The sequence below is a fragment of the Lepidochelys kempii genome, chromosome 22 (assembly GCF_965140265.1).
Source record: "Lepidochelys kempii isolate rLepKem1 chromosome 22, rLepKem1.hap2, whole genome shotgun sequence".
Taxonomy (NCBI): Eukaryota; Metazoa; Chordata; order Testudines; family Cheloniidae; genus Lepidochelys; species Lepidochelys kempii.
Genome location: NC_133277.1, coordinates 7,798,509 through 7,819,951, shown reverse-complemented (window position 1 = coordinate 7,819,951; position 21,443 = coordinate 7,798,509). Strand labels below are relative to the sequence as shown.

General features: G+C 50.2%; 1 protein-coding gene across 5 annotated transcripts in view; it reads left to right on the top strand.

The window, feature by feature from the left end:
* Positions 1–201: 201 nt before the first annotated feature.
* SNX19 (sorting nexin 19) overlaps positions 202–21,443 on the top strand; it is a 53,176-nt gene continuing 31,934 nt past the window's right edge. For 3 of the 5 annotated variants that reach the window (XR_012155902.1, XM_073320768.1, XM_073320769.1), the window contains exons 1-8: positions 202–2,530; positions 3,447–3,585; positions 5,194–5,294; positions 5,873–5,992; positions 8,346–8,476; positions 12,136–12,232; positions 13,071–13,221; positions 17,222–17,351. Coding sequence is in view for 4 of the 5 variants with exons in the window: in XM_073320768.1 (XP_073176869.1) it covers positions 875–2,530; positions 3,447–3,585; positions 5,194–5,294; positions 5,873–5,992; positions 8,346–8,476; positions 12,136–12,232; positions 13,071–13,221; positions 17,222–17,351 (2,525 nt within the window). In the remaining variant the exon portion in view is untranslated. Of the gene's footprint in view, positions 2,531–3,446; positions 3,609–3,629; positions 3,698–5,193; positions 5,295–5,872; positions 5,993–8,345; positions 8,477–12,135; positions 12,233–13,070; positions 13,222–17,221; positions 17,352–21,443 lie in introns of those variants that run through there. The other 2 variants (XM_073320771.1, XM_073320770.1) reach the window with 2 other exon arrangements.

Here is a 21,443-nt window from a genome sequence, read left to right as displayed (position 1 = left end):
GATTATTATTTGCTAGTAAAAGCCACCCCAAGTCCCCACGATGTGTTAGTGGCTGCATGAGCAGAGACCGTGTTTTGAATTGGAGCAGTATTTTCTGTGCTTCTGCTTCCCTTTCACTAGATGGCACTGAGAAAAGCCTCTCCCTGCTGCTTTGGGCCTTTCCCTTTCCCCTTTTGCTGGCATCTCCTTGGCAGAGGCAGATCCGGCAGCTCTCAGACAACAGCCGTGAGCCACCAGCCCCAGGTCCATTTCCTGGCAGGAGAGGGGCCGGCAGCAGGCAGGGGAGCAGCTGCTGACCCAGCCACAGATGCCAAGCAGAGCTGGGAGAGAGCAAAGGAGCCAAGCACCAGCAATGCCTGGCAATGCAGCACTCAGACAAACCCGTGACGTATTCCAGCAAGCACCCAGTTAAGGCCCTGTGGGTGGCAGCAGGATTTGAAAGCCCACTGGCTTGGCAGGGGGGTTATAGGGAAAGTTGGGGTGCAGATGGGGGGGGCGCTAGGGTCACTTTGCCCCTGTGATCTGAAAAGCAGGAAGCTTTTCACCCAGTCGTAGTTTTTAAAGCAACACTTTGTTGCCCCAAGAGCTGGTGGTTTTAAAGGGGGCTGGTTGGCCTGGCTGGTTTGTTCTTACCTGGGGCTGTGATAAAGGGAGAGGCAAAGGTGCCTTTGCAAAGAGCCTCCTCGCTTGCAATCAGTGGCTCTGCGGGGCTGTCTGGGTGCTAGGGTTTGGCAGTCAGTGGAGAGTGGTTTGCATTTGCCTTTCCTGTGTCCCAGCTGGTTGGATGTGATATTTACAAAGGGCTGATCAACCTGGGCCGGGGAAATCTGCTTTCAGACTTGCAAGCCCAGCACCAAGCTCCCCGGTTCTTTCAATGGAAAACCAGAGGATGCTAAAGACACAGGAGCCCTGCGCTAGCCTCGGCAGCGGACTGAGCGAGCTGGTAGGGAACAGGAAGCTGATGGTTTTGGGGGCCCTGTTAGCCTGGTTATTAGTCGTCCACTTGCTGGTTAACATCTGGCTGCTTTGCCTCCTCTCCGGCTTGCTGGCGGTGTTGGGGGGATGGCTGGGTTCCCAGGCCATCATCAGCACCTGCACCCGGCTCCACTTGGAACGGTTCGTCCTGCTGGAGAGCTGCCCACAGAGCCCCGAGGCGGAGAGGCAGCTGGACGAGGAGATTGACCGCATGATCCAGAAGATCATCCGGGACTTTGTGTCCTCGTGGTACCGGACAGTTAGCAGCGAGCAGGGCTTCGAGGACGAGGTGAGGAAGGCCATGACAGGCCTGGCCCTAGAGCTCAAAAGGAGGATGGCACTGGTGGACAAGCAAGCCTTGACCCATAAGATTCTCTTGCTTTGTGGCTGCCACCTGCAAAGCTACATGAAAGCAAGGGAGAGCACGGAGGCTGCAAGGAGCCCGGTGGGACCGGCTCAGCTGGCACACCAGCTCTGGCGAGCGTACGGTGAGCTTTCTGCCCCGCACCCAGCCGTCCAGAGCCCAGCCATGGAAGTGAACTACGCTCGGAGCATTGTGGACGTGTTGCTCCGGGTGCTGGTGCCCAAGCCTCACCTGGAAACTAGGACTGGGCGCTTCGTGGTGGTGGAGCTGGTCACCTGCAATGTTCTTCTGCCTATGATCAAGAAGATGTCTGATCCTGACTGGATCAACCTGTTACTAATTGGGATTTTCTCCAAGATGGGCAGCAAAGGGGAAAGGAGAAGGGGAAAGGGGGAGGAGCCTCTTTTGGCCGCCGCCCCCTGCCAGCCCGCAGTGCCGAATTCTTTGCCACTGAAAGTTGTGGCACCATCTCCAAGGCCTTCGGAGCTCCCCAGTTACGATGTGGTGGACAGTCTGGAGTGCAACCCTCAAGAGGGGGAAGAGGGGAAGGACCTGTCGAGTGGGGAGCCTGGTGCTGATGTTGATGGTAGGAAAGCAGGGAGCACACCCGTGCGCTACCCCCAGCCAGATACTCTGGGCTCCCTCTTCCTGTGTGAGGACTCAGAGCTGGAATCCCCTATGTCTGACCTCGGCAAGGACTCGGATTCTGTGGTGCTCTTGTCCACAGAGGAATTCCTCACCGACACGTTCCAGGATTCCTTTGCGGGGCTGGAGGGGCCGGACGGCCTGGACCAAGAGGACGGTGTGGGTGCCAAGGATGGGTACCTGGAGGAGAGCACTGCCTCTAGCTCTGAAACGAGCGTCCTCCCCTCTGTGTTGGGCCAGTGCCCCGACATACAAATCGACCCCACAGTGGAGAAGGAGGAAAGCTTGGCATCTGTCACCGTCCTGCTGGCCGATCCAGAGAAGCCTTTCTCGAGGCGACCGTCCTTTCTGGAGAACCCAGCAAAGAGTCCCCTGGACCCCAGTCAGCCGCCTCTCCCACTCTACTCCTCCCATACCTTCAGCTTTGAGCCACTCAGTAGCCCTGACAGCCCAGTCGTCATCCAGAACCTGCGGATAACTGGAACCATCACTGCCCGGGAGCACAGCGGGACCGGTTTCCATCCCTACACACTCTACACGGTCAAGGTGATACAGTCACTCCTCTCCTCTGTTCTTGTTGTGGGGTGGGCATGCAGGAACGCTAATGCTCCGGAAGAGAGGATCCACAAGCTGTTTTAGGCAAAGCTCATTGCCCCCTCCTCTGGGAGCTTTGCCCATAGCAGGGCAGGTTGATTTAAATCTGTGATTTCAATGACCAACTGGAAAGCCTCGATTTGAAATCCTCAATTTCAGTCAACTTTTCCATTTGTACTTCAGTTCTTTTCTAAAGAAAGATGTATTCTCCTTGGCTGATATAATCATAAAAACATGTTGATTTACAACTAAATAGAGCCTTTACATGAGATTTGGTACCTAGGAAGGTACACTGTAACTAGCTATATTTATTTAAGCAACTATATAGCTTAATATTTTCAGTCTGTTATTAATTGTACATTTTTTTTAGTATAGAAGAAAATGGTGAATAATATATTGCTTATTTACCACTATTGTGCCATATTTGTCAAGCTTGACCTCACAAAGTAGATGTTTTCCCCCTGATTCTTTCTTTTTATAGAAAAGAAGCCTTTAATTCAAAGGTTTTGATCGGGGTTCATGGATTCAGCATATTCATTATTTGTTCAAATGTTTTAAGAGATTATAATAAGTTTAGGCCTTAACCTATTTTGTATTAAATTCAGATTCCATTTGAAATAGGTTTATTTTTAAAAACAAAAAGGTATTCTAATTTTAAATAACAAAATCAAATCCTGTTTAAATTATTAAAAGAAAAAAATCCTCCATTTTTATCCACCCTGGTGTGGGCCCGGTGGTTAGAGTGAGAGATTGAGAGTGGGGATTCCTGGGTCCCATCCCCTGGCCCACGGAAGGATCTTTGTCCCTGAGGTGTGTCTGGTCTCCACAGGTTAATGACTGACTAATGGTCTGCCCTCTTCCTCCCCAGTATGAGACAGCACTGGAGAGTGAGAACGCCAACAGCCTCCAGCAGGTGGCCTACCACACCGTGAACCGGCGCTACCGCGAGTTCCTGAACCTGCAGACCAGGCTGGAGGAGAAACCTGAGCTGCGGAAATTCGTTAAAAGTCAGCACTCAAGCTGGCTCGCTGTAAAAGCCCTAGCAGCCTTCCCAATCTCCCTGCCCCTCCTTGCCACCCCTGCATGGCACTGCTTGGCTAAATATAATGGGTGCCCCTGGTGAGCGTCCATAGGCCAGCACACGGTGGGTTAGCAGGAGGGTAGGATGACCTCGGTATTCCCCCTGCCTCTCTCTGAACTTCATCTGAGTTCCCAAGTGCCCCCTTCTGGCCACAATGGGATATATCCTGCCCCCCCTTCCCCCAATGCAATCAGCCATTCTCCCTGCTGTAGGAGCCTCTGCAGCGCTGCCCAGTCCATCCCCTTCCTGCTGTGCACTGTGACGCACAGTGGTGGAGAGGGGTGTGGTCCAGCCAGCAACCCTGGGCTAGCTCCCCCAGGACGTGAGGGGGCTCTCAGAGTGCTGGGCGGGAGCTGGTCACCCCATCCTGATTGCTGATGGGTGGGTGCTTCAAGGAGCATCACTATAGGTTCCAGGGGCAAGCCCTACCCATGTAGGCCAGGCCAGATGGTGACTGGTTTCAAGTCTGAGGTATTCTTCAAATGTCTGTCAATACAAGATGTGAAGATAGGTGCTGAGCACGTACAGCTCCCGGGAAGTTCAGGGAGAGCCGGGGTCGCTCCACACCTCTGATGGTCAGGCCACTGGTCTATGGCAGAGGTGACCAACATGCAGGGCAAGCACCAAATATGGCTCAACTGAGTGTAGCTCGTGGCTTCCCTAATCCAAATCACTGCCGGGGGACTCAAACCACAAGCAATTCAAGGAGTGTCCATGTCTGGTAACTGGTGCACATCAAGGTGCAGAGCAGGGTTGGCTGATAGATTCCTCCTAAGGTCTTAACATAACTGTTGCTACAGCCCAGGTTGGGATGTCCCTTTCCTAACGTAATGGGGGGCCCTTGACTAAGCAGTGGAGAGCTGGTCAGACAACAGAATTTCCATACCATAGGACCCTCTGGTTTTGAGAATTATTTTCATTCTGATTTTGGAATGAAAAGTCTCGGTTTTGAAATCTCCTGCACCCTAGAAAGTCCATTGTTTGGATATTGTTGAAACATTGTAATATAACTTATTACAGATAATAACATTTATATATATAATACATAATGCATGTATAATATAATAAAATAAAATTAATATTCAAAACATCAAAACAATGAAATGAAATGAGACAGTCAAAATGATTACTTTCAATGCTTTTTTCCTTTGAAAATTTACCCAAAATTGACATGTTTCCACAGAAAGTTTTGATTTTGATGAAACTTCATTTGCCAGTGGAAAACTGTTCCACTCAGTGTTTCAACCAGTGCTACTGCCATGCATTCAAGTTCTCTCAGGTTGTCTATTATCTCTTAACCAACGCCTCCAGTCCTTTGGCATTACAGAGTCCTGTGTCTTAAAAGAGTTGGGATGAAAACTCTGTATATATTTGAGGCCAGGTCCTTTCACCCTAGTTCATGCAGAGCATTAACTTACTCTGCCATTGGCCTATGGGTGTAGTAAGTTACTCCTCACCACGAGTCAGGATTCAACCCTTTATTAACAGTACTGATGTGTCTTATTTTTACTTACGCGTGTGTTTTATTTTGAAGATGTCAAAGGTCCAAAGAAACTTTTCCCTGATCTTCCATTCGGAAACATGGATAGTGACAAGGTGGAAGCCAGAAAAAGTCTCCTGGAATCGTTCTTGAAGGTGAGATGTTCTCTCAGGTCCCTATCATTAAACAGACTCAGCAGCCTCTTCCTTATGCGTGTGATCTGGTTGTGCAGGTTTCTTCTGCGTGAATGGACAGAGCAGAGTAGTGATGGACTGGTTAGAGCAAGGGACTGGGAGCCAGGCTTCCTGGGCTTTTATCCTGGCTTTGCCACTTGTGTATGTGACCACTTGTGCAAGTCAAATGTTCAGAAATGGCCTCTAATTTTTTGGGGGTGGGGGATGGAGGCAACAAGAGAAGCCTTGGGCCTGCTTTTTCCCCCTACTGATTCTAAATAATCCATGCAATGCATGACTTTGCCCTGTTGCATTTTATGGAGGAGGGAAGAAATTCAGGGGTGGATATCTCAACAAATACCCTGTTGGGGTGTGGAGCATTTTCCCTGGGAGTGGTAGAAGTCCAGTCTCTTGGAACATCTGGGGACTATAGCATAAAAGACAATCTGGTCCTGATCACGAGGAGAGGTGGACAACGGGGTTTACCAGGACTCCTCTGTCTCTGGTTTTTATGAGTAGGGTAGGGAGATGAGAATCCAACTCTGTGTTTTCCTTTGCAGCAACTGTGCAGCATTCCCGAGATTGCCAATAGTGAGCAGGTGCAGGAGTTCCTCGCCCTGAACACAGACGCCAGGATCGCGTTTGTCAAGAAACCCTTTGTGGTCTCCAGAATAGACAAGGTACCTTCATGCCCCTGTGTAGCCGCCATCTGCTGAGCTCCATTTGTGTGAACACTCTCATCCTAACACATTAAAATACTTTCTCCTTCTAGGCTTTTGTCTGCCTGTTATTATTTACTAGCATCTAGAGGCCCCAGCTGAGCTCTGGTGTACTGTACATACACCTACTTAGACATTCCCTGCTCCAAAGAGCTTACAATCTACATGGCCACAGAAGTGGAGGAATGAAGTATTATAATCCCCCTGTCATAGCTGGGGGAAACCAAGGCATAGAAATATCGAATGACTTGCCTTGGGAGTCTGAGTCACTGAGTCACAGCCCCTTGCTTTAACCATAAGACCACCCTTGCTTGTTTTGTGCGAATGGCATCTGTGACCCAAATTGCTACCCTTCCCATCAAAAGCATAAGATGCTGTAGGTAACAGAAGGGGAAAGAAGAGGAGACAAAGGGATAGTTCATTCATTTCAATGATTACCTTTCCCACCCCATCTTGCAAGTACCCAGCTCAGTTGATGAGCTCAAGTGTTGGAAACTCGGAAAGGTACTAACTCTTATGGGATCCTTCCGGACCCTAATGTGCCTGGTGCACCTTTGGGTACTCTTCACCGGATCTCCTCCTGGATTGTGAGCTCTCTGAACAAATCTCCTGGGTGGTAAACTTGCTGCACAGATATTTTCATAATTAGATAAAGATGCATAGTCTAGTAGTTAGAACTGGGGATTGGTACTCATGGGTTTTCTTCCCCTCTCTGTCACTAACTTGCTGTGTGACCTTGAGCACTTAACATCTCTGTGCCTCAGTTTCTCCACTTGTAAAATGGGGATGCGAAGGCTTGCCACTCAGTCTGACCTCATGCCCCTTATATCCTAATTCTCCGTATTACATCAGTTGGCCAATTCCTGATTGTTAATGGGCAGTTTGGTTTTTCTATTTAATGAGAGCAATAGAAAGTTTTCAAACCTGTCCTTTACAGATCGCTCTCTGCTTGGGCACCTGGGTGCACGACTGCTTGTTAAAACCACTTGGGTTGAAGCTTGGCTGGATGTGCATTGTATTTGGCTCTGAATGAATGAGAGTGATGCTTTTTATAGTTCCCCCAAAACAGGGTCCTGCCCTTCCTCCCTCTCCTACAGTCACACTGAACGTTCCCTTGATTTATCCAAAGTCTCAATTTTCCAAATTTACTCTGTCCCCTGTGATGTTCACACAATTCAGGCTGTCCTGCCCTTGGGAAAATGGTTCAGACAAGGTCCCTGCATTGAGGATATTACAGTCTAATTTAAACACATTCGATATGCTGGCCAACACTTCCTCTCGTGGTGCCCCTGGCGCCCGTAAACAAAATCTAAGTGAAATCAGTGTCTCTTCCTCTTGCTGTTGCATTAAAATCCTAGCACATGCCTCTCCCAGATGGAATCTTGCCAGAGCAGTGGCTGTGCCCGTGCCCCAAACACCGCAAGCGAGGGCTCTATCCACAGATGGAACAATTTCAGTGCCTGCCGCTCCGCTGAACCCTCGGCAGCCCCAGTAGGGTTACTTTAAGAAGTGTCCTTCACGAGCATATGTGCAGTTCAGAAGGTTCAACAGGCCTCTGTCTAAAATGTTACCTGGAGAGGCCCTGTGCCTCTCCGGGTATCTCTAGCCTGCAGGCAGAGGGGTGAATGCAGCGCATGTAGACATCCTTAAGTTTGCTTTGATTTAGCAAGCTCAAATAATGATTGTGAGCAGCAGCACGGACTGTACAAGCCCGCCCAGCACCCTGGGTATATGCTTGCTACGGCTTCACTGCTGTTGTTATTCCAGCTAGCTAGATCAACCCTAGCTTTGAGTCTGTCTCCACAAGCTGTGATCGCCCACTCATGATTGCAGTGTAGGCCTGGCCTAAAGGGGAGCGCCTGTCAGCCACGGGAGCAGAGACGTGAAGGACAGACTCAAGCTAAGTGGAGGTTTGAGCTGCCCATCAGTTCTTGTCCATTTCTCTGGGCATCTTGGCTATCCCTTTGCTCCCAATAGCAACCTGGTAAGGGGAAGACATGCAGTGACTGCATTATGGGCCCATGCCTTGTCCCACGGGCTTCCCCGGTAAACTCCCGTTGACTCTGCTGGCAGCAGGAGCTGGCCCTAAAGGAGCATGGATGACATTTCTGTGTGTAGCACTGAGCTCTTTTAATCCCAAAGTGAAGGCTGTTATGGCCCTAACACGTTCCTCCTCCTCCTCAATAGTGGTCGATAGGCAGTTACAGGCTGGGCCTGTCCTGGCTGAGTTGGAAGCCAGAGGACTCCTCTTTCTGGAACGTGGCATTTTCCTTCCTCATGGAGCTAACCCCCTTGCTTTTCCCACCCCCGGCAGATTGTGCTCAATGCCATTGTGGACACTTTGAAGACGGCATTCCCCAGGTCGGAACCTCAGAGCCCAACGGAAGAGCTCAGCGAGGCAGAGGTGGATGGGAAATCCCAGACAGATGGGAAGAAGGCTAATAAGTAAGGACTCTTTTCAGGTTATGCCCAGCATGTTGACAGTATCAGTGGGTTGAACGTAGGATAATTAGTACTTCAAGGCAGCAGCAAATACCAGGCTTGATATTGGGTGCTTTGAAATGGTGAGTAATATGCATCAGTCCTACCTTGTGCTGTGACTCCATTATGTTTTACAAATTAAGCAGAGTCGACTTGGGTCAGTATGTGAGGGGGAGATCCCAAAGGGAACACTCAGATATTCCAGGAATTGGTGCTGGCTGATGACTGGCACTCTTCCCATGGGGTCCGCACTGAAACATTGTATTTAGTGCTGTTGGAGGTGCAGTGCATTGGAGGACATGCTTATGTTATTGAAGGATTGCGTTATAACTTTTAAACTAACGCCTGAGCTGTACCAGTGAACTGCAGCCTCCTGTGGGGTGGAGCGCAGCTGATGTTTAAACAGCAATTGTGGCAACCATCCACAATACTTTAGGACACAATCCCAAATCCAACTGAAACTGCAAGGGAGTTTGGGGGAGGAAGAATGTAATTTTAATACCTGAGTTTTGATTTGGTCCAGACTTGGGGGTTAACCCCCACTGCCCTTTCCAAAAGTTCCACAAGCTTTTTGTGGTGGCCTATGGTATGGCCAGTGAATGCTGGAGAGTTTATCCTGTGGCATAGGCTGAGGATACTGCATGTACTTTGCTACATAAGTGTTTACTATCTGCTGTTGCTAAAGTCAACAGAAGCCTCTGGTCAACTTGGCTGGAATCCATGTGTGTGTATACATATGTATTTTCCTGAAAAGGGATGTTTTGCTTCAACAGGCTGCTCTGAGCAGTTTGTGGGTTTTTTTAATCAGCTTTGGGGCAATCTTGGCTGGAAAGAACATTCCTTAGCAATAAACAGACTTTTTAATTGATCCAAAAAGCGAACGGCCCTTCCAGATCCTTCAGACCTCTCCATGTCTGCACATTTAATAGCTGGGTTACACAATCCTGCTTAGGGCGTTTGATAGCAAAAGGTTTTATGAACATGTGTTATGTTACCATATATGCTCGTGTATAAGTGACCACCGCTCACTGAATAGAAATTGCTATTTAAAAAAGAAAGAAATTGACTGGTATAGGAGGGCCTGTTTGTGTGTGTTGGACAATATATAAGAGAAGAGCAATGCACATGGATATATACGGCAGGAATTTCATTCTATTTATTGTATTGTTAATCATAGAAATCTAGGGCTGGAAGGGACCTCGAGAAATCATCAAGTCCAGCACCCTGCTGTGGCAGGACCAAGTTAACCCTAGACTAGCAACCTCCCTTGGAAGTCTATTCCAGAGTTTGACTACCCTTATAGTTAGACAGTTTTTCCTAATATCTAACCTAAATCTCCCTTGCGGCAGATTAAGTCCATATTTCTTGTCTTGCCTTCAGAGGACATGGAGAACAATTGATCACCATCCGCTTTATAACAGCCCTTAACACACTGGAAGCTTGTTATCAGGTCCCCCCTCAAGCTTCTTTTCTCAAGACTAAAACATGCCCAGTTCTTTTAACTTTCCTCATAGGTCAGGTTTTCTAAACCTTTTATCATTTGTGTTGCTCTTCTCTGGACTCTTTCCAATTTGTCCACTTCTTTCCTAAATTGTGGTGCCCACAATTTTACACAGTACTCCTGCTGGAGCCTCAAGAGTGCCACGTAGAAAGGGACAATTACCTCCAGTGTCTTACATACAACACACCCCAAAATTATATTCATCTTTTTTTCCAGCTGCATCACTTTGTTGGCTTATATTCAGTTCATGATCCACCAGAACCCCTAAATCCTTTTCAGCACTACTACTGCCTAGCCTGATATGCCTCATTTTGTAGTTTTACATTTGATTTTTCTTCCTTCCTAAGTGTAAAACTTTGCACTTGTCTTTATTGAATTTCATCTTGTTGAATTCAGAGCAATTCTCCAATTTGCTAAGGTCATTTTGAATTCTAATCCTGACCTCTTGTAACCCCTGCCAGCTTGGTGTCATACACACCTTTTATAAGCATCATCTCCACTCCGTTATCCAAGTCATGATGGTTTGTTGGGCACCCAAAGCCTTGAATAGGCATGCTGGGTTTTTTTTATTATTATTTTAAATCTGACTTTAGAAAAATGGTAACCAGTGTCTAAGAAGTGGGTGTATATACATGTATGTATATAGAATCATAGTGATATAAGGCTGGAAGGGACCTTAACAGGTCATCTAGTCCATGCCCCCCGTGCTAAGGCAGGATTAAGTGAACCCTAGGCCATATGGTAGCCAGTGCATAAGATGTGGGTCTATACGTGTGTGTGTGTGTGTATATATATATATGGTACCCAGAGCTGCAGTGTCACTGTTGCAACATCCTGTAAGTGCTGCCCCGGGCCCAAAGCACCAGCCAGGGCTGCAGTCTCCTCGGGAGGTGAACGAGGCAGCGTAGTGCTTGCAGGGTCCATGGCTATCACTGACTCCTGCATACTGTGCTCACCCTGAAATCTCCCTGTTCTGGGTCAGAAATTTCAGCCTCAGAAACTGAGCTCCTACATCAATATCTATGGCACCCCCTCTCCCAAACACTTGACATGGGGAAACTGAGGCACAGAGAAGGGAAGCAAGTTGCCTAATGTTGAACATAAGTTAATGGAATTGCTGGGAATAGAACCCAGAAGCCCTGGCTGCTGCTGTCAACCACTAGACCATGACTGCGTTGCAGGCACCCGGAGTGTGTATTCTGGATACCCATGTGGTCTGTAAGCCCTTATGGAGACTTGCTTTGCAGGATTCCCCTGTTATAGCATGATACCAGCGCTTCTTTGGCAGGGCTTATAGCAGCGTGTACAGGGCCATTCACGCTATGTATCCCTTGCTGCTATACATTACAGAATTGCATAGGACCTTTGGCAATTATACCTACCGGGTGGTCTGCCTAGGGCCACTGGGGGTTACAGGCAGGGCCGGCCCGAGACCAAATGGCACCCCAGGCGAGGAGTGTCTTTGGCACCCCTCTCTCCCCCATTTGTTAAGCCTTTGAATAACTTATTTTTTTATTGTGTTTGTAATTCATTCATTTTTCACTAACCTCCTAGAATGTTCTGGACCTTGGTAGAGTCTCGTGGAACCTTCCAGACTTTCTGAGAACGACATTTCCCAGAACGTTGTCAGCCATGTGAACAAGGTTCACAGTACCGCACCTGGGCTCTCACTTCACTTCGGTCTTGCACCTCACTGACTGACTTGCAACGTCCTACCCAGCGAGGGCCTGGCTGGCAACATTCTAGAAGGTTCAAGGAAAATATAGTTCTCAGAAAGTCTGGAAGGTTCCACGAGATTCTACCAAGGTCCAGAATGTTCTAGGAGGCTAGTGAAAAATAAATCTGCCTGCGGAATGTCTGAAACGTGTCACGTCAGACGTTCTACTTTCCCTTTTGTCACGAACAACAAAAACAGCACCCCAAGCCCGGTACCCCCCCTCCCCCCAGCCTTGGCACCCCAGGTGGTCATCTGCCCCTTAATCTGGCCTTGGTTACAGGACAGATCAGAGCTGGTTTCCTTTCACAGCAGGGTGGCTTTCTGTGTTCTTAGCTGAAGTTTTAGCAACTCCTCCCCTCAGATGAAGGACAAGGCATTAAACTCCGCTCTGTCTCTCTTCCCCAGGCCCAGGCTGAGGTTCCCGTCCAGTAAAATCGCTCCGGTGCTGAGCGTGGCCGAAGCACATGAGAGGATCCTGTACGGCCTGAGGGAGGCCAGCACTGTAAGTGCGGGTCCTGCACGAGGATGCTGGTCAGATGGCCAGGACCATGGGTCTTTGGGAGACTGTTTGAGGGCTGAACTGGAAAAATCCAGGGGTAGAAAGGATGTGGTGCAGTGGGGACCCCATGCAGCGTATTCACTGCTTGCTGCTGTTGGAGATGGTCACCAGTGCAACGAGTTTAGTAGTCTGAGCCACCATGAAGCTGTTTGCACGGTTAGTTAAAGAGGGGCCCAGTGCCTAGCAGGATTCTTGCCAACCAAGCAGGAAGAGCATTCACAGAGCTCTTGGGGATACCAGGGCTGCAGGTGAGGAAAGGCCTTGGTGGCAGGAACCATCTCTTTGTTGTATCTTTGTGCAGCGCTTAGCACAACAGGGCCCTGGCCTCTGGGCACTATCGCAGTCCAAATAATAAACGGGCAGAGCTGGTCGGGGTAGGAGGGTTGTTGGAGATGAGGGCAAGCGAGTTGGGCATTTAGGGCTGGAATAACAAAGGGTGTTGCAGGACAAGAATGCCATGCCAGTGCATCTCTGGGGAATGGTCCTGGAGCCCAGCAGCAGGAACTAAGTGTTGAGGGTTGAAATAGAAAATAAATAGGAGCAACAGTGACTTCCTGTGACCTAATTTTTATGCTTGCAGTGCTAATGGACAGGCCATAGTGTGCCCTGACAGGAGCCACTGGATTCAGCGGGGCTGCACAGGGTGGAAGCCGGGAGAGGCTATGGCTTCAGGGCAGTGGCTAGCTGTTCGTATGATGCAGAGCAGTTGGATGGGGTGGGTTGCCAGCTATGGCCACCTGCTTCCCAGTGCTGTGGCCCTGACACATGGCTGCTTCCTCAGGTCTCTGACCCCTTGTCCCTGGCCGGAATGGAGTCCTTCATTCAGAAGCAGGAGAAGTTGCTGGAGGCGATGTCCAGCGAGGCCCCAGAAACCGAGGGGACAGGCCCCACGCATGTCCCGCAGCAGCCGGTGCGCCAGAAGGATGACCCTGGTAAGCTCCTGCCTGCCAATGCCCCTCCACCCCACCTCATCAGTTGGCTTGTATGGTACATGCCTCTCCCATCTTCGTTAGTCTGCTTATCTCACAGGTCCTTTGGGGTCTCCTTGCCTGTCACGCTTTGGGCACTCTGAGTAATGACTGAAACAACTAGACCTCTCTGGCGCCGTGCTGGGAAGCAGTGGTGTGCTGGATTGTCGCTGGAAGCAAAGGGAAGAATCAGAGCCATGTGGCTACAGAGTGTGTAGATCAGTCATCTCTTTGATGCTGTCCTCTGGCATGAGAGCAAGGGTTCTCTCAAAACTCCTCACTCGCGCCAAGCTACTTAGATGTAACCTCTTTGGGTTTCTTAGCATGTGTAGCACCCATCACAATGGGGCCCCACTCCCGGGCTGAGGTCTCTAGGCACCACTGTAATACCAGTAATAATTAATAGCTAGTGGCCAACAGGCTGCAAACCAACGAAAGCAAACGCTGCTCCACCCAGCATAGAACGGGCTTGGGGAATTCGCTACCCAGGAGCTGGAGAGAGACAGCCATTGCAGGGCATGAAATGGGGCTGAACAGTCTTGCACACAATAATATTTCTAGTTGTACATGCGGAAAGGGAGTGATCCAGTCTCACGCTTTGTGGTGCACGATGATGACTCGAGCAGCTGGAAGGAAATAATCCGTCCCCCCATCATGCCCAGCATTGCCCCATTTGCCTTTCTCTAAAATAACCTGTTGGAGGTACGGTGCAGGAGCCAATGGCTCACTTGTTTGTATGTCTATGTCTCTTTTACACCCCATCTGTAATAAAAAATCTGAATGACTCTCAACATTAGCACCACAATAATCTTTACGAGGCCTCACCCTTGAAAATTCCCACCTGGGCAGATATGTGCTGCTTCTCTGCATGACGGAATGTCTCCAAGAGAAAGTAACAAAGGCAGTTTGCAGAGAGCAGGGTTGTCTATTACTTTGGGAGTGTGAGTCTGGACTCTCGTTTGCTTGGTTTTTCCCTGATGGACCCTGGGCAAGTTATTCCACCTGTGTGGCCCTTATTCCCTGTTTTCCAGGCAACCAGGGAGGGAAATACACTTCTGTACCCTACAGGACTGTTGCGACGTGAGAAATGTTTATAGAGAGCTTGGAGCTCCTCTGGTGAATGCTACTATAGAGATGCATTTCCTAGAGCCAGGAGAGGGAGACATTTAATACATTTTAGTGTCAATATTGCATTTAAAAAACCCCTCCATTAAAAGAACATTAAAGTTGCAAAGTCAAGAACTCAGAAGTTAGGAAATGCCAGAATTAAGGTTGCCCGTGCAGCTGCCATTCAGCCCCCTTGCGTTTATGTGTTATAATGCGCAGTCTTTCAGAGGTTTGTAATTTGACCAAATTTGGATGGCTTTAATGGGAACAGCAAAAGGCACATCTGTGACCCTAGAGCAACCCCTGACAAATTTCAAATCCCTGCTCCAAGCACGGGGGCAGTAGAACTTTTCAACAAAACAGTTGTAAGAATATTTTTAACATGGGCAAAACAATGTATTTTCCCTTAGTCTGTTCTTGGATGCGGCTGAACTGTTTAAGCTGAAACTTTCCAAAATAATTCAACTTGAGGCAGACACCCCGCCTGGAAGATTACAGACCCAATGGTTAAAGTCTGGTTAAGTTATAATCAACTGCATACACGGTCTCATAATAGGAAGTGTGGAGCATCCTTACGCATAAGTAGCGGTACCTGCCCTGCCTCTAATGAATGTGAATACATAACGCTGCAGGGCTGTCAGGTCTGAGGTCACTGGTCTGTACAGAACAAGTGAGACGCGAAGGGGTTGTGTTTAGCTGAACTCTCATGGAAGTCTTGCGTAAATGATGCTGACTTATCTGAACCATCACCAGACCTGGAAGCAGCGAAGGGACGGAATGGTCTGGGAGGAGAAGGGGAATGTCTGCGAAATGGCTTGCCAAGGACAACCAGAGTCCATATCTGTTGAGTAAGTGACCTGTCCGAAGAGGCGGGCACAGTAAGGTTGGCCCAGCCAGTGACCTGGGGTTGGGAGAATGGACGTGAAGGGAGTAAACAAGGTTAATTCATGATTATCTGTCCTGTAGCGCTGCCTGGGTTTTTGCGCGTGGTGACAGCCTGCTTTGGCCCTTCTAAAGAAAATCCAAGCCCCAGAGGAATGTAATGCATGAGAAGAAATGATTCTCAGAAGGACCAGAGATACTGGGGGCCAAATGTGAGCTACCCGTCTTACTAGACGGTCATGTGCAAACAATTAGCATCCAGTCTGATGGGGGCAAGGGGCCAGCTCACTGACAGCAAGGAATGGAAGCAAAAACCCTGTCCGCTCTCCTTTCGGGCAGTAACTTGAGCACAAGCAGAAGCAGGAGGACTCTGAAAGGTGCTCCAGCTTCAGGAGAGGATGGAGGGTCCGTGACTGGGACAGTGAGGTCAGCACGTGCAACCTGTGCTTCAGTTTGGCCACCTGTAATATGGGGAAAGTAAAGCCTCCCACCTGTGTCGTGTGCCCGGAGACCTAGAGGTGCGAAAGTTCTCTAGACCGGCTAACTGCAGTTAAGATCTGAAGCTTGCACGGTTTTGTTGGAGAGTCCAAGGACCCTGAGGAACAGAGCCGGTTACCCTGTCGAGGTCTGACAGCGGCACATCACTGCTGACATGCTGGTTTTTTGCACCATTCCATTCTGTGCTGGGACATGGTTTGCACATCTCGGTGCTGGGTCCAGGGCCTGCCACAAGATGGCAGCCCAGCGGTGCTAACCAGAAAGCCAAACCCCTGGGAAACTGCAAGTTGGGAGCAGTGAAGGGCATGCCTGGGAAAAGCCCAGCTGCCCCCTCCCCCCACCTTTTCTCCACACCCAGTGAGTCCAAACTCTATCTGCTGAAATTGGCTTTCTCCCCACCTGTTTCAACCATGCTTCCCTCCCTGAACTCCCCCTATTGCTTCCTACCTCTTACCTGTAATCCCCACTGGTACCCACCCAATGGTATCCCCCGCCTACGTCTTTGTTCTCATTTCCTCTCCTTCCACCTCCTTTTCCCATTCTCGTCCTCATGCTTCTGTTGTCCTTTTGGCTGTCTCCGAGTCTGAGATCCTTCCAGTCCCTCCTTCAGCACCCACCCCTCCAAGCAATCTTTTCTCCTCATCCCAAGTTCTCTGCCCCATGTCTTGTCTCACCTTTGATCTTGTCTTAATCTGCTTGCAAGCTCTTTGCAGGGTCTGTGTCTCCTCTGCATTTGTAAAGCACCGGGTCCGCTTAGAGGCTGTACGGAGATGGGCGATGAGGGGACCAACTGGGAGCCTTAATCCTGGCATACGTTCATGTTCTGCCACTCTCCTCACTGGGGAGGAACTGGGAATGCACAGCCACTTTGCCCACGCCTCCTCACACTCAGAATGGGAATGCATGACTAAGGAATGGGCCATGTGCACAATACGATGTGGCTTTATTTGTCACCAGGCCTTTCCTACAACCCACACCCCGAAAGGCTTTGGAGTTAATCAGTTAGCTGTGCTGCGGAGGCACCTAAAGTCCTGGCCCCATTGTGCCAGACGCTATACCCATGTATTGTAAACGACACCCCCGGCCTCACACCCGCAGCTGGGGGTGAAGTCAGCGGGGCTCGCAGCGAGTGACAGCAGCTGGGGATCTGGTTTAATGTGCATCTCCTTTGGCTGCTCTGTATTATGAGGAATATGGGAGGGAGAAGGGAGCTGTTTGGTGTTGGATTGGAGGTGAGAGAGGCCGAAGGGCGTTTCGGAAGGCAGTGGGGGTGCTGTAGCACGTCCCTAGGCCAGGAGCAGCATTCTGCATGTGCCGGAGTCTAGAGAGGTGGTAGTTCGGGGCCTTTAAGGAAGGGAGTCTGTGCCCCAGGAGTGCAGTGTTCCTGCTGTGAATGCAGAGCCATGGTCTCACTCTGATGCAGCAAGCGACGTGGGTGTGATCCGGCTTTCTCACATGCCCCCCTACCTCCCGGCAGGTTCTGAGACGCCCCTGGCAGACACGGCTCTGGACCTGCTGCATCTGCTGATGGTGGATCGCTGGAGGTGGCTCTGCACTGAGAACATGCAGAAGGTGCTGCACCTGCTCTTCGGGTCCCTGATCCAAAGGTAAGATCTCTGCAGCGCTCCACGTCCCCAGGGAGAAGAGAGCTGAGCGGGTCTCCCTTGGCACATGCAGCCCTGGGCCGTTTCCCTTTAGAGACAGAAAGGACTGAGCCATAGCATCAGGTCCCAGGCTCTTGGAGTGGGAGGTTTTGTCCTTGGTGAGAAGGGCAGTGTGTCCAGTGAAGGCTGCTTCCTGTCACTCCAGTGGGTGCTCTCAAAGGGTCATGGGTCCATTTGGGTTGGTAAGAGCAGCGGCCAACCCAGTAGGAATACGAGGAAAGTTACGTTAGTAGAGGATGAGGAGGACTTGTGGCACCTTAGAGACTAACCAATTTATTAGAGCATAAGCTTTCGTGAGCTACAGCTCACTTCATCAGATGCATATCGTGGAAACTGATAGAAACTAGTAGAGGATAGTCGCTAATAATCTCCCCAAGCATTAATGAATTTAGTCTCCCAGCACCCCAGGGAAGTAGGACTCCCAGCCTCCACTGACACCCAGCTCTCTCTCAGTAAGGGGCAGGTCACAGCTATGCCTTGTCTGATGTTCCAGAAAGGAATGTGTGCACTGTCCCTGAGCAGGGTGTGTTTGTAACCCTCCCTCCTGCGATGCCATGTGTGCATGGCAGGTTCAGGATGTGCCAAACCTTCCCCAGTCTGGCTGGCTCAGGGCCCTGTCCTCGGCTGGCACATGCATTGAGCGAGTGCTCACTTTTTCTTGTGCAGCAGTAACCGCTTGGCTGGACCTGCCGCATGTCCTGCAGCCCTGTGTCCTTCAAAACATGGCTCCTGCTGCGTGAGCTGGGAAAAGGAGGGGTCATTTGCTTGGCTATTAGCTTGGTTATGTGGAGTCTCTCTTCTCGTACCATCCCCCTTTCCCAGGAGGGGATGCCTACGGCCAAATCCTCAGCTGATGTCAATCAGGTAACGCAGCTGCATTAATTTTCACCAGCTGAGGATCTGGTCTTTGAAGGTAAACGGCAAAGCTTTTCGAAAGTGCCGAAGCTCAGAGCCTGGAAGCATTTCCTCTCATGCAACAGATGTTCTCCAAGGACCGTGTCAGGGGAGCTGCCCCCGATGAAGTTTGCCAAAGCCCTTTCAGGCTGAGGATTTTAGCAACCACTAGAAAGTCGGCTTCTTTTGGGGGAAGTGTGGGGGGGGGGAAATGCTACAGCTTCTCCACAGCAGGCTTTTCTAGCTGCGCAAATGAGCTGGAACCTGATCCCTGTGTGTGTGAGCACAGGAGGCACCAGGTCCTGGCACTGCACGTTATCCCCTCCTACTATGCTGCGTCCCTGTTACCCAGGGAGCCTGCACCGCCAGCCCGTTTTCTACCCGAGGAGCGTTCACAGGCTAAGCACCTGACTGGCTCTGTGACTCGTGCCTAAACTGGGGATCTCTGGAAATGTCCCGAGCAGAGCTGTATTAGAAAGGCGGGGTATGCAGCCCCTCCCTGCAGTCTGTGTTAGAGATTCGGGGTCAGACGAACATAGTGTCTCCATGGGCGTTTGCCTCGTGCCAGGGGGCCTGCTTTCGTGCCCAGATCAGAGTATTCTGCAGTGTTTCCCCTGGAAATAGAACTAAAGCAGAGCTTCCAGTCCAGTGCTCAGCACCCTTGAATTGTAGGGTGAGGAAGGGGGGGGTTGAGTTAGAATCCACAGATCTGAACCCCCACCCTCTGCACTTTGTGTCTGGATCAGATTCAAAACTAGAAGGGGCCTATACTTCCAATCCATGTTTGATGCAACCCAGAAGGCGGCGGGGGCGGGGTGGGGGGTTTGCAAAGTCAGCTGATCTGTTACCAGGATACTGGTGCTATCCATTAATTGCTCGGACTTCTGTCTCCTTCGCTGTTCTGGGCACCACAAGCGATGGCCTCTCGGTGCCGTTCAGCTCCGGTGTGGGATGAGAGCTGGGGTAGAGTCAGAGAAGGAATGTGGATGTTCTGCTCTGGGAGGTCAGCGCTGGTGTTTCTGCGGGAGGAGCGCAAGTTGCTTGGTGGCTCTGACCATGACAGAGAGCTACGGTGGAGATCTCCATTTCTCTGTGTTCTTGGCATTGCTACCTGCCGCAGAGCTGAGACCAGCCTGTGTTTGCCTCGGGGTACATCTCTCCTGTGGGCGGTGGTGTGATATGCCCAGGTATACCTGCATTAGCTCTCATCTAGCTAGCACAGCTCTAAATAGTGGTGAAGACGTGATGGTGCAGACCCTGGCATGGGCTGTACAAGCCTGCCCAGAAGCCTGGGTATGTACCGGTGTTCCTGACCCGCACTGATGTCCGTGCAGTTGCATCTTCACTGCTATGTTTATCCACGTTCGCTATAGTGAAGTCAGTGTGGATATGTAGACACAAGCTGCATCGCTCAATTTCAGTGTAGACATACCCTCATTAGAGGAGTGCTAAGAACAGGTGCTCTCCATGCCCACTCAGTGTGGTACTATGTCCCCCTCTAATGGTGGCTGGTCCACATATAGAACTTCAGCTAACCAACATGGGTCTTGTCTCTCGGGTCATAGAAGCTCAGAGTTTAAGATCCAGAGGCCCCAGGTTGGATCTCTAATAACGATGATTCAGGAGTTTTGCGTTACACAGACTCGGGTTGGAGGCATTTCGCCATCCTTGTACCCCTAGCTTGATTGAACGGGGCAAACCTAAGTACAGCCTCAGTCCTGGCACCCTGACTCTGGTGCAGACTGCTGCTGGGTAGCCCTAAGAGGGAGGAGATGATGCCAGATGCTGATTCTGTGGCATGAACTATTTAATCCTTGGTAGCCCCTTTCTTTGCTAGTGTAGACCAAGTGCAGGAATAGTCTTAACAGATCAATGCTCCATCTAGTCTGACATCCTGTTTCCAACAGTGGCCAGTACCAGCTACTCGAGAGGAAGGTGCAAGTACCTTTTCCTAGGCAGTTATGGAATAACCTGTTGATGTGGGAAGGGATCTTCCTTCCTGACCCCTATTAGTTGGTTTATGCCCTGAAGCATGAAGGTTTATATAGAGTCGGATGTACAGCCTGTTGTGCTGCTTCTGATGCCCCCAGAGGGTTCCTTTCATGCTCCACCAGATTCCCCATTGGGGTCTTAGCACTTGAGAGGGTGTTGGCAGGTGTTGCTGCTTCAGAACTGCCTCCCACTGCTGTACACTCCTCTTGCAGCTCTTGTAGCACGAGATGTTCCTGGTGTCTTGATTCAAATACCCGCATGGGCATTCCAGCTTCTTTCCAGCAAGTACCAGAATTCCTCCTTTGCAGAAGCCATGCAGCTAAATGATCTGGACGCAATGGGCCGATCCCCCTGCCTGGTGCAATAGTGTTGAAATCAGTGGAATTTCACTAGGGATGAATTTGCCCCCCTCTTTACACACACATTTCTTCCATCCTTTGCAGTGGTTTCTCATTCCTCCCCGGTTCCCTCTCTCTCTCGGTCTGTTCCCTAGCACCAATTGCCATAGCATCCTCCAGCTTACACCTGAAATTACAACAAGTGTCTTCCGCCAGATGCTGTTGCTAACTAGTAACGATTCTTCTCCTTCCCCGCACCGAAATATCCCACCTCACCCTTCCTTCCCTCCTCTCCATGGCTGGAATAGTTGTAGCTGGAGCCAGGGGCTATAAATCTCCCCTGATTGTCAGTTTCATGGCAACAGGAGGCTGGAGGAGAAAAGCTGGATGACCGAAAAAGGTATTGTTAAGTAAAAGGGAGGACATGCTTGCATGTCTGCAGCGGTGCCAGGCGCATCCAATTATGTAACATGGAGTGGTCCTTTTTTGGAGCCGCAGGGAGAAGCGAGGTGGGGGTGGGGGGCAGCCGGGAGTTGAGATGACCCCGAGCCAAGAAAAGATTCCAGTTTGTACAGTCCTCTCTGCTCGCTCAGCTTGCATCTGTAAACAAACCCTCGGCCCTGCTCCAAATCCGTGCCCCTCATTTATTAAACTGTCTCTTTCCTCCCTTGGGTGAGCAAAAAATGCTCTTAGTCCTAAGGAAGGAAACGGGGCTGTGGTCCTTCCTAGCAGAGTGAATTCAGAGTCTGCCCAGGGGCCTGTCTGCCAAGGGGAACAGAGATGGGGCTATTCTTGGCTTCTGGGGTATCGG